The sequence below is a fragment of the Schistocerca americana genome, chromosome 4, assembly GCF_021461395.2.
Source record: "Schistocerca americana isolate TAMUIC-IGC-003095 chromosome 4, iqSchAmer2.1, whole genome shotgun sequence".
In the NCBI taxonomy this organism is placed as follows: domain Eukaryota; kingdom Metazoa; phylum Arthropoda; class Insecta; order Orthoptera; family Acrididae; genus Schistocerca; species Schistocerca americana.
In genome coordinates this window covers 338,916,386-338,929,993 of record NC_060122.1, presented here as the reverse complement: position 1 = coordinate 338,929,993, position 13,608 = coordinate 338,916,386, and the positions used below count along the sequence as shown (strand labels likewise).

Sequence of the window (13,608 nt, the reverse complement as noted above, 5' to 3'; positions counted from 1 at the left end):
AAAGCTGTACTTTTGCTACACTAATGTCTGTTTACCTAGGGCCATGTTATTGTAGTAAACATGCTAAAGAAGATAATTTTTTGGTGAGTCAGATAACTCAGCTGCTACTTTAATTCTCTCTGAAAATTTATGCTTCTATACATTGTTTGAGCTACCAAATAATGCAATGAAATAACTGAAAGACAATTCACCAATTGCTTCTGAATGTTAATGGTCTCTTATTTCAGATAAGGAAGCAACAGGCTGGACAAAATCCACTGCACTTACAGCTGATGTTTTATTTATATGAAAAATGACCCCACATCCATGACAACTGGTCCAATCATGATCTTTTGCAGGTGATTAAAATCTGCATGATGTTGTTCGTGGATCCTTTGGAGAACAGTAATGCCAAGCACCACATGGTATTTGAATATTTTCATGTTAAAGTTTAGATGTTCTACTACTTTGGAGAATAGCTATGGCACCATATGGTGTTTATACATCTTCAGCACAAATTATAAAAGCACTATCATCACTGGTATCACTAGCACTCATTTTCTAGGAACAGTTCACCATTCTGAAACTCAATGTCACACTTAAAATACAACAGGCCTTTTCACACAGTTTTTTAAAGGCCAGTGGTCTATGTACATTACATTATTGCACTATCATTCTTGCTACTAGTACAAAGAAAAGTAGCCTTTCATACTTTATACTGATTTCCAAACTGTATGAATAGTATTAAAAACCAATTTCAGAGCATGAAAAGTAATCCCAAGAAAACATCCCTATTTTAACTTCACACACAACAGGACTCAAATTAAAATGTGGAACAAAGCAACAGTCACATGAGATCAGCTCTAGCAGCAACAGATTTGATGCTGCTATTGTGTCAGTGTCTTGGAAATGTGACTGTGCACTACCCATTCTCAAAACATACAAAGCAATCCTGATGAGAAATTTGCTTCATCTTCACACTGCATTTTATTATTCCATACTATATCTAACACTAGCCTAATCCTCTGCTCTTAGAATTTTAGAGTTTCATCCATATACACAGTGTCTAAGGTAAAAGGTGGCTGATAGTAAATCCAGTACATTTGGGTTAGCGAACAAGTGCTATTAGATTAGATTAATACTAGTTCCATGGATCATGAATACGATATTTCGTAATGATGTGGAACGAGTAGAATTTTCTAATACATGATATAATTAGGTTAATTTAACAAGATACTTAAGTTAATATAACAACTTTATTTTTTTGTGTTTTTTGTTTTTCTTTATTTTTTATTTTTTAAATTTTTTTTCTTTTATTCTTTTTTTTCTTAATTTATATCTAAAAATTCCTCTATGGAGTAGAAGGAGTTGTCATTCAGAAATTCCTTTAATTTCTTCTTAAATACTTGTTGGTTATCTGTCAGACTTTTGATACTATTTGGTAAGTGACCAAAGACTTTAGTGCCAGTATAATTCACCCCTTTCTGTGCCAAAGTTAGATTTAATCTTGAATAGTGAAGATCATCCTTTCTCCTAGTATTGTAGTTATGCACACTGCTATTACTTTTGAATTGGGTTTGGTTGTTAATAACAAATTTTATAAGAGAGTATATATACTGAGAAGCTACTGTGAATATCCCTAGATCCTTAAATAAATGTCTGCAGGATGATCTTGCATGGACTCCAGCTATTATTCTGATTACACGCTTTTGTGCAATAAATACTTTATTCCTCAGTGATGAATTGCCCCAAAATATGATGCCATATGAAAGCAATGAGTGAAAATAGGCGTAGTAAGCTAATTTACTAAGATGTTTATCACCAAAATTTGCAATGACCCTTATTGCATAAGTAGCTGAACTCAAACGTTTCAGCAGATCATCAATGTGTTTCTTCCAATTTAATCTCTCATCAATGGACACACCTAAAAATTTGGAATATTCTACCTTAGCTATATGCTTCTGATTAAGGTCTATATTTATTAATGGCGTCATACCATTCCCTGTACAGAACTGTATGTACTGTGTCTTATCAAAATTCAGTGAGAGTCCAATTACAAGGAACCACTTAGTAATTTTCTGAAAGACAGTATTGACAATTTCATCAGTTAATTCTTGTTTGTCAGGTGTGATTACTATACTTGTATCATCAGCAAAGAGAACTAACTTTGCCTCTTCATGAATATAGAATGGCAAGTCATTAATATATAATAAGAACAACAAAGGACCCAAGACTGACCCTTGTGGAACCCCATTCTTGATAGTTCCCCAGTTTGAGGAATGTGCTGATCTTTGCATGTTATGAGAACTACTTATTTCAACTTTCTGCACTCTTCCAGTTAGGTACGAATTAAACCATTTGTGCACTGTCCCACTCATGCCACAATACTTGAGCTTGTCTAGCAGAATTTCATGATTTACACACTCAAAGGCCTTTGAGAGATGACAAAAAATCCCAATGGGTGGTGTTCGGTTATTCAGATCATTCAAAATTTGACTGGTGAAAGCATATATGGCATTTTCTGTTGAAAAACCTTTCTGGAAACCAAACTGACGTTTTGTTAGTACTTCATTTTTACAGATACGTGAAGCTAATCTTGAATACATTACTTTCTCAAAAATTTTGGATAAAGCTGTTAGAAGGGAGATTGGACGGTAATTGTTGACATCAGATCTATCCCCCTTTTTATGCAAAGGTATAACAATAGCATATTTCAGTCTATCAGGGAAAATGCCCTGTTCCAGAGAGCTATTACACAGGTGGCTGAGAATCTTACTTATCTGTTGAGAACAAGCTTTTAGTATTTTGCTGGAAATGTCATCAATTCCATGTGAGTTTTTGCTTTTAAGCAAGTTTATTATTTTCCTAATTTCAGAGGGAGAAGTGGGTGAGATTTCAATTGTATCAAATTGCATAGGTATGGCCTCTTCCATTAACAGCCTAGCATCTTCTAATGAACACCTGGATCCTACTATATCCACAACATTTAGAAAATGATTATTAAAAATATTTTCAACTTCTGACTTTTTGTTCGTAAAGTTTTCATTCAATTTGATGGTAATACTGTCTTCCTCTGCTCTTGGTTGACCTGTTTCTCTTTTAATAATATTCCAAATTGTTTTAATTTTATTATCAGAGTTGCTGATTTCAGACATGATACACATACTCCTGGATTTTTTAATAACTTTTCTTAATATAACACAGTAGTTTTTATAATTTTTGATAGTTTCTGGGTCACTACTCTTTCTTGCTGTCAGATACATTTCCCTCTTCCGGTTTTACAAAAATGTCATGAAATAAATTATATTTTAAATTGGCATCAGGTTCACGGTACACCTCATCCCAGTCTAACTGCTGTAGGCTTTCCCTGAAATTTGCAATTGTTAAATCGTTGACTGAACGTACTACTTTGGAGGACTGTTTAGTATTGCTGAATGGAGCTATGTCATATATTGTAACTAGCTGTGCACCATGATCAGAAAGACCATTCTATCTTGGTCTATAAAGAAGTTATCTATCAGTGAGCTGCTATCCTTTACCACCCGAGTAGGAAAATCAATAACGGGTGTCAAATTGAAAGAACCGAGTAATACTTCAAGGTCATTTTTCCTATTACCCTCTTTCAGAGAATCTACATTGAAGTCCCCACAAATAATAATTTGCTTCCCCCTGTCTGACAGATAGCACAACAAGGAGTCCAAATTTTTCAGAAATAGATGAAAATTTCCTGATGGGGACCTATATACAGTTACAATTATAAATGTGCCTTTATTTAATTTAAGCTCACAGGCACATGCTTCTATATGTTTCTCTACACAAAACTTTTTTGTTTCTATACTTTTTGCACAATGATAACTTTTGACATATATGGCAACTCCTCCTTTCTCCATATTTTCTCCTATAAATAGGTAATAGTGGTCAATGGCAGAACATAAAGTTCTGAACACACAAGAAGCCCTACAACTATTTCTCATGTTTGATGACTTACAAGTAAATACTTTTCATCTGTCCATGTGCATTTCTTAAACTGTGTACCTAACATGAAAGTATTGCACAAGATTACTTTGGATCTTAAAAGTCTTCCACAGTTTACAGAAAATAAGTGCTTCTGAACCACATTCTATAATTGTCACTGACTTGCTGGAGTTATATCATACATCTTTCACAGGCTTCGAAAGTCATTGATATACACTACTGGAATTTATATGTGTATGAAAGAAATAACAATTATATTTTACATAAGATTATTTGATACAAATATAAGGGGGGAAAAGACTTACAGTTATTGGTAAATATGCATTTATCTTGAATTCCAACTGCTGCATGCTCCCAGTGTCATCAAATATGTATATAATCTTTTTAGCATTCTTGGCACACAGGCGGCATATTTCAAATGGTTCCTCAGCAAAAGTATTAATTTTGTTCTCATAGCTTTGGAACAGATTCTGGTTACTACTGAAATTAAGTTTCAAATTTTCAGTAGGATTCATTTTTCAGGAAAGCAGACATAACAGAAATAAACATACGAGGATAATGATGCAGAATTTTAAATCTAGCTGTAACATAATTTTAGTATTCAGTTTTGGCATAAAACTGCTGGAATATATGCTACTGTAAAACCATGAGACCATTTGATTTATGTCAATGCTTACTTTCAGGACAAGAAATTCTTACAACTGCCTATAGATACACCTGTTTACTAACTCAAGGGACATGAGAAACAGTACATCACAGAGGCTATTTAGATCCTCCAACATGATAATAATTTCCCTGAACTTTAGAGATGGGAACTTGCTCTCCAATATGTCCGTGCACACAGACACATTCCTACACTTATCTTCAGTTATCATGCTGTCACCCTGTCTTATTTTGTTACTTTTATCACTGTTATTTTATAACATTTTTTGTATTATGCCTTACTTTATTGTTTTCTGTATTGATTTTTACTTCTTCATTTTGGTTCTCCTCCACCTCTGACTTTTTTCCCATGTCCTTTACATCCTAGTTCTTAACTGAATTAGTCATTTCATTTCTCTTCCACTTAATCTTCCTAAGAGAGACATCTACGTGATTACTCTGCAATTCACACTTTAGCATTTGGTCGACAGTTCACAGAACTACTTTCAAACTGCTTCATGACTCTCCCAATTGCAACCAGCATGTAGGGAAAATTAACATCTCAATCTTTCTGATTTCTATTATTTTATCACAGGGTCATTTCTCCCTATGTACATGGGATTCAACAAAATAATATGCCATTCAGAGGGAATGATAGTGAGTGAAACTTCATGAAAAGATCATCCCACAATGACAAATGACAATGTTTTAATGATTGATTATAATATCTATGTATGAGATTCTTTCCCCTATTTTGTGACACTATAAAACAAACTGCCCTTCTTTGACCTTTTGGAGGACCTCTGCCAATCCTATCACATTAGGACTCCGTGAAATAGAACAGTACTCTAGGAGAGGGTGAACAAGTCTAGTGCAGCCTGTCTCTTTAGTATGTTTCCTCTCTCACTTATTTTTTTTATACAGAAAATTATTAAAGATTTTGTTACAGCTTATGCACCTTGAGCAAGACTCTAGAAAGTTAACGGTCTGAGCAGATGTTGATGAAGCCTGGTAGGGCGTTCAAAGCATGAGGTATTTTTATGCTTCTTAGCTTGCAGAAATGGCATGTTGGAAGTTGAAAGCAATTGGCGGCGAGCCATCCCTCAGTACATCTTGCCAGACAGTCCCAGAGCCATACAGGGCAGACAGAGAAGCCCCTAGTCGAGACAGGTGTCCAGCAGAACAATGCCGAGCTACCTGCCATGGTGCCAGCAGAAGGCTGGGCTGGGGGCGATGGACTGAAGGGACACGTCTACACAGTGTGCAGATCCATGCGTAATAAAAATTCAAAAGTTTTCATGTTCACCGATACTGCAAATAGGCCTGTGATGCACTTCCATCAGCTGCCTCGGTTGTATAAGAAACTCCGGCGTCTGAGAAACATTTATACAGAGTATCTTTATTACATCTCATAGCTAAGACTAACATGCTCCAAGGCACAGGCAATTTAGAGAAAGATCTTTAAGATTGTATTTGTTCGCTTGTTGCCATGGGAAGCAACATGACTTCGGGAAAACCATCTTCCCCCTCCATGAAAACTTAAAAAAGCCAGAGATGCAGGTTTCTTAACTCTTGTGCTGGTTCAACATGAGTTTGTGCTGTCGTATAGGAGGGGAGTTTTAGCGCCTCTGAAGCACTTTGCGGGAAAATGGAGATTTTTTGTCTAGCGAGGTGTGAAGCTCTTGGGTTCTGGACTTCAGTCTAGAAGCATCTTCTGGTCGTAGCTCTGGCATGTGTGGTTGGTGCTTGGGACTTGTCCTGAGACTGACTTCACTTGCAAGTAGTTAGACTGGAGAGCCTGTGGTGATGTTCTTACTGTATCGACAATGTGACTTCGAATGTCCCGGACTACTTGGTTGCCAAGGGCACACTTATTCGTTTTTGATTTACTAGACTAGACGTTTGGTATTCTTGTGTGCTCTGTCATATAAGTGAGGCAAATTGGTCCTAGGTACGACTAGCGAACGACTGTGTCACACATTGAAATCTGCCATGAGTTCATTGCTCTGGTACCAAATGAATTGCGATCTGTCTGCCTGATTGCTAGACAGTGAGATTTTTGCTTTTCTTTCACTGTCGTGGCCGATTCACAGGTGCCGCCTCCACTTCTTGCCACCACCGCGCACTTCTCGACAGCTGCAATTTAGATCGCCGCACGAAGCAAACAAAGTAACGTACTGCTACTCTGGCCTTGTCAGGGAGTACAGATCTCAATCGCCACTTGCTCTCAGCTGCCCTATATTGAAAAACTTCTATTGATTATCAATCAAAGTCTGCTCAGCATCACATCAGTTCAGATTGTGTTATCCACATTTTTAGGGCCAGAGTACTTGACTCACTTCTGCCAGGATCCTTGCCAATTGTGGGGTTAAATCAACTGTTAGTTGTTTACAGTATTCAGTCATAACTTGTTGAGAATAATTTATGTCTGTCTTTGTTTGTTGTCCGTAAACTAAATTTTGCATACATTCTCAATCATTTTTATGTATTCCAAACAGCATTACCTTTCAATGGGTCAAATTAAAGTTGTTTGTAGTTGTAATACCTAGGTATTTGGCCAAATCAACAACTTTAATTTGTGTTATTTACATTACAACAAAATTTTAATATTTTTATTTATTTATTTTTTTTGTGCAGGAACTCAAACTTCTTATTGTTTACGGTCAACTCCCACTTTCTTCCACCATGCAGATTCTTGTTTAAATCGTTTTCCAGTTTGTTTTGATCTTCTGATACCTTTAGTAGACTACAAATGACGGCAACATCTATAAGCAATCTAAGAGGGCTGCTCAGATTGTCTCCTAAATCATTTGTAATGATTCCTTGGGGAATCCCACATATCATTTCGGTTTCACTAGTTTACTCCAGGTGAGATTATACAAATTGTGACGTCTCAGACAGAAAATCACAAATTCAATCACTCCACCGAGGTTGTCCATCTTTCCTTCTCACTCTGTCCTCATCCTCTCTGGACTGAAACTGAAACAGTGCATACCAATGGACTTACTATCTGTTACCTCCTACTTTTTTAACACCTCAGTTCTTTTTAAAATGGTCTAAAATGCAATGTTGGTATGGTAAAGTGTCATGTAATGAAACTGTCTTTACTACTCATAACTATAGCTTGGTATCTGGTAAGCAGAAGATTCCAGGGAGCAAAGAGCGCACACAGGATTTGCTGCAAGGAGAGGTTAGGTGCAGTGGGAACAAACTCCACCTCCATGCACCGTAAGTACACAGTGCAAACAACACAAATCTGCGTTGTGAGACTCCACAAGAACAGCATTGTGCATGACAGAGATAATGATCAGTTAATACCACTGAATAATATAATTGGTCAGTGCAGCAACGAACAGATAGCTCAGCAACAAAGCATACAGTGCAGCCAACACTGGCTAATTGTATGCTGCATAGCTGGCAAGGAACATCTTCAAATCACTATGGCATGACATCTCCCGAGTCCATGAACCTTATTATAGTTCTCAAATAGTATCAATCAATTTTTTAACGGTGTGTCAGAAGAGAAATCAATCAAAACTCTTTGAATTAGCAGTCTTAATTGTGTAGTATATAAGGGTGAGCCAAATAAAAAACATAAATGTGAAATAAAAAAGAAAAAATATGGAACTACTAGCTCGTTATTTGATAAACATGTTGTTAACAGTGTGCTGGATGTCCACTTGGTAGCAGCACTGTGCAGATACCCAGTTAATGCTGTGAGAAAAGCGTACATATGGCTACTCTTACAAGAGCTTACACAAAGGATGAACAGTATTCTGTTATTCTATCTCTGCATAGAGATGAAATTCATAATAGAATGAAAGAGCAGAATAGAGATGCATATCTATTATAGCAGCAGGTCTCTGAATGGAATCAGATAATTGGAAATACAAACTTGCTGGGTGTGGGGAAGATTCTGTTGAAAATTCATGTGGCCTTGAGCTTTATAACAAATACTTGAGGTTTTCATTTAAGTCACCCTTTAATAGGTTTGATTATGGTATCTGTGAGACTGAAATCATTTAACATTTTGCCATATCTTAAGTACTGAAAATTTTTGTACTTCCTCAAACTGCTAACAGCTTTATAATAGTATTTTTTACAAAAAATTTAATATCTAACATACTTCATACATTTGTTCTCATTTCATTGCACCCATTCTTTCACTGTATTCAATAATGTTAGTGAAAGTACATATAACCTTACTAAGCTACAACTTAAAAACTCCTTAACTATAAAGTGACCTGACAATATGAAAAAGCTATTATTCCCTGCACTCTCAGATTCTTCATGCATCTTAAGAGCATCTCTCCTCAAGGTGCATTTGACTGCTTATATTCATTTCAATTTCTTCACTTCCATAAATCATACAATTAGATTTATTGAATAAACTGAATAATGATAGAAAACAAGCACTGAAACACTGGCTTTAAAGTGTATCATAGAAGTTGGTTCACTTACTGTTACTGTTCACTGGTTTCTTCTTCTTTTGTTCAGTTCAGACCTATTTCTCAAATTCTCCACAACCATTCTCTTTAAAGTTTATGTTAGATATTACCTTTCTGCCTGTATTTTTCTCTCATCATAACATTTAGTAATAAAAAAACAATTAATTTACCATTTTATTTGGCAAGTAGATATTGTCACTCCCTTATTTCTTGAACAGTAATAAATGTTTTGCTGAGATTTACTTGTAAAATTTTGCTGTGGTTCAGTTTTAAAACAACTTTAATCTACATATCCATGTCCAGTTTAAGTTTTTCATTGGTCAGATAAGTGATGTTCAAATAAAACCAATGATGAAACACATTCAACAATTAGTTTAGTTAGAAATTATATTTTCTACAGATCATTTACTTAGTGACCATGACAATGTCACAAGAGATAATCAATGACTGTCATGTCAACTCACTCTTTTCCTAACTACAAAAGTCTTCATTACATTTTTAGCTTTACTATCAGGTTTAGAAGTTCACATGTTGTCAAAGATGGCATGAATGAAAATCAGTAAGATATGTGCATGTGATCAACACACAACTATCTAAGTCATTAATGCTGCCATCTGAATGAAGATACTGCTTTCCTTCTAATAACTCCTACATTCTCATCCAAAGGCTGATTTTCTTGCGTAGTAGTCCTCTCATCAACGAAAAACCTTGGGAGTGGCAAGAATCAAACACGTATTCTCTATGTTGCAGTTAGTTGTGTTGACTGCTCAGCTACAAAGGCAAACACAGTGATATCATAAGTTTAATTATGAAATTTTTTGGCTGTTTTTATGTTATAGTGAATTGTTAACCACATATTTTGTCTGTTAATTGAGTGAAGTGTATAAATTATCAACTTTGATACTGACAGTTCCATGTATTACATATTCAGTGGAAGAGTCTTTTTCAGCTCATAAAAGAATCAACACATATCTGAGAAGCACACATTCACAGGTAAGGCTGAGTGACTTCAGTCTATATTTCACTGAAAAGAAAACCCTTATCATTCTGAAGACCAAGCCCCTTTTTACAGCAATGTCATAGAGAAGTTGTTGTGCTTGTCCCAGGAAAGAAGAATTTAACTAATGTGTAAGTGATTTCTTTGTAGGTAAATCAGCTCACTTACTTTAAAAAAAAAAAAAATTATTCTGTACTTGTAAATGTTCCCAAAACAAGGTTGAAAACTGTGTCATTTCTGTGGAGAGCATTTCAGAAATTGATGTTATGATTCACAGCTTGTGTACGATTCTACTTTTCATGCGGCTTCCTTCGTAAGGGGATTGTTACTTTCAATTTCAGCCACTGCTTTGGACTATCACCATAGTGTTGAAATTAGTGCAGCTGACCACTACTCTGGAGAACAGGTTCTTTTCATGCTACCTCAAACAATTTTCAAAAGTACAAGGATGGCTGTCCAAACAGAAATGCCTCAGACTGTAGTTTTCTCACTATTTGTCTGTATTCTTTAGCTGTCAAACATTCAAAAAATAGCTATTAAAACCTCAGAAACTCAACAAACTACAATAAAAATGTTCTAAAGTTTGGAAGTACTTTTTAAAAAGTATGTCTCTTTTAACATAAATCATATCTAATTTTTATTTCTCATTATGTTTTTACAAATGTAAAATAGTATCAACATTTAAACGCTATTTTTGGAAATGTTATTGCAAAAAACTGCCACTGTCAATGTATAAATCATTAATTTTAGAAGTAGATCTCACTATAAATGTGTGTGTTTTGTAATCTTTTTTTTTTTAAATGGTGTAGTTTGCTAAAAGAATTTACCACTTAGTATGCTTATTGACTAAATGAACTGAAATTTTTTTTGCAGTTTAAAAATCTCATTTAATAGGAAGTTTACTATAAAATGGAATTCCACTCTCTGAGTAATAAATTCTAGAAAAAAGTACTAATGGCTTACTCCAGATTTTTAAAACTATTTGTCAACTTTAATGCTAATACAAAAAATAGTAAATGTATTAGTTAATGACAAGAAATCAGAATTGGAATTAATAAACAGTTATCACAAGGCACAGGATTAACAGGCATTGTTAAAATGAGGGGACGTTGCAATACTGTTGCAAATAACTTGCTACATCATTGCAGAGGCCAAAGCGGTGGTACCACAGACAAGAACTGAGTCATGAAATACAGCCGAATATGGTATTGTCAGAGCTTCTACCTTACAAAGCAGTAGGTCACAGCAGAGTGTGTGGTTATTAAGAACTGTAAAAACCCCAAAACAGACTTGTTGGCAGAAACTTCACTTATTAAGTAAGCAGTATTTTACACTTTGTTCTACACATTACGGTAGGTGATTGCTGAGTGAAGTTTGTACTTCCGTGTGACATTTTTTACCATAGCACTTGACTGCCACAAAACTCAAGCCCGCTGTCAGCATCACTGATGTGTCCCCCCTCCTCAGAACCGCACCCCTCTCTGTTCTTCAATTCTTCAGTTTGGTGATGCTCACCAGGTTTCTTCACCAGATGTCACTGATGTTGCACCACTATTTTTAGCCAAGTTCAATCCCTGGAATCCACTATAAATTTTGATGTTAATTTGTTTTACAGACCTGGTTCTGCAAAACATGCATTTTCTCATGATTTCCTGCTCTGTTGGACGCAATGGCTAGTGAGATTTTAATAAACTGAGTTCTGGGCCTTGTTTAAATTGAAACCTCTGTTAGGTTTTGTTATGCACTCAGTTTATTAAGATCTCATAAGCCCTCATATATGTCAGGGACAGAAAACACCAAGAGAATGTGCATTTTATGGATAACAGTGTGGGCTCAGAAAGTAAATAGGCCTTAAGGGTGTAACAGAGTGGTACCAACATCACTTCCCAGTCTATATGGAGTCCAGGTAGAGATACACAGAACAACACAACTCACAGCACTTGAAGAAGACAACTCGATCAGTCAGCGAAGTACTGTGCATAAAATGTAATCAACAACTTGGCTATGCACTCAAAAGCACATCACTGATCAACCATACTGAGACTACTTAAGGAAACAGTACATTGAAGGTATCCAAATACAAACACAAAGGTTTGTTTCACACAAAACACACCTATTCCCCCCATAAAATACGCTTAGTATTTCATTTAATTATATTTACAGACACAAACCTGAAAAAATTTGTCTTTGCATTGTTCTTTAGCTTCTCTTCAGCTTTTACACAATCTTCCACAAACTCTGATATCGTGTTTAGTTTTTTCACACATGTGAAACATAACTGCTTTGGAAGTAAATCAGTCGACTTAATCTGAAATTTTAAATCTCTGTTTCAGTAATAAAATTCCCAAAAATAAGTAATAATAGATGCCATATTCTACAGTTTAAGTGTTGAAACAAAATGTTTTTTCCTGCAGACAAATTCATCCATTAATATAATGTATCCATATTTTCATAAAAAAAAGAACCAAAAGGTTATGAAATAATTCAGGGTGCCTAACAACACTGAGAGCAGGTAATGAATTAGTTATTTACATGTTTGATATAGAATATTTGTAATAAAAATTATGAAGTGAAACATGTTACATGAATAACATTGTATACATTTATTAAAAGACTGCTGTATATGAACAGGAAAGAATGATCAACCCCAAGCCACAAGAAGTAAATACAGGGTGGAGAAAAATTGTGTCAAGAAATTTTAACCGTGGGTAGCTGATGGCAGTAGGAACCAAAATTACTAATATTGTGTAGGTTGACAACATACCATTTTTAAACTAAGGAATCTTGGTTCTATGTGCTCCAATTGCCTGTGGGGTTGCCCTGTTGCCATTCATCGGTTGACGGGCAGCGCTATGGTTGTTGGTTCACACATACAAACGTCCCTCACGCCTTCACTGCCACAATGTGATACCACAAGAATCGAATAAGTCTTGTTGTTTGTCTCCACCTCACATCAGAGGCATTCACATGTAAGCTTCCCTTCGGAGCACATACACATCATTTGTGATTTATTCCCACAGTAAGTATGGCAGCACAGTATTTGTTTGAAGAACAACAAGCCTCTGGTAACAGGGCAATCCCATGGTCAATCAGAGCACATTGTGCCAAGTTTCTGTGGTTTAAAAATAGTGTGTTGTCGACCTACACAACATTAGTAATTTTGGTTCCTACTGGCATGGGCTATCCAAGGTTAAAATTTCGTGGCTCAATTTTTCTACACCCTGTATTACAGGAGAGCAAAATAAATATTTGAAAAATCTATAAATAAAGTTAATAAGTTTTTATGATTTAAAATACGCTTACAATACTGCTTCATCTGTTGAAAAATCAATAAACCGCTTCACCAATCGATGCACCTACTTATACTCAGTTGATAAATAGGGAAATCTATATCTCAAGACAATGAGGCTTCGGCCCAAATCATTCTGACCCCTCCATATACATAATGACTGTTACAAATATGACTCTCACTTCTCATTTCTTTTCTAAAACTTACCTATTGCATCAAAGGAAGTGCTGAGAAGAAATTAATCTGCATTTGTAAATGCTATTGGTGTCTATCAGACA

General features: G+C 35.5%; 1 protein-coding gene across 1 annotated transcript; it reads right to left on the bottom strand.

Moving 5' to 3' along the window:
* Window positions 1–526: 526 nt before the first annotated feature.
* LOC124613459 lies at window positions 527–13,080 on the bottom strand. The gene is made up of 4 exons (XM_047142163.1): window positions 12,806–13,080; window positions 12,213–12,349; window positions 4,260–4,431; window positions 527–577 (listed from the first exon to the last, which is right to left on the bottom strand). The coding sequence occupies exons 1-4, from the start codon at window positions 12,869–12,871 to the stop codon at window positions 527–529; spliced, it is 426 nt and encodes a 141-aa protein (XP_046998119.1). The 5' UTR covers window positions 12,872–13,080.
* Between the last annotated feature and the right edge of the window lie 528 nt (window positions 13,081–13,608).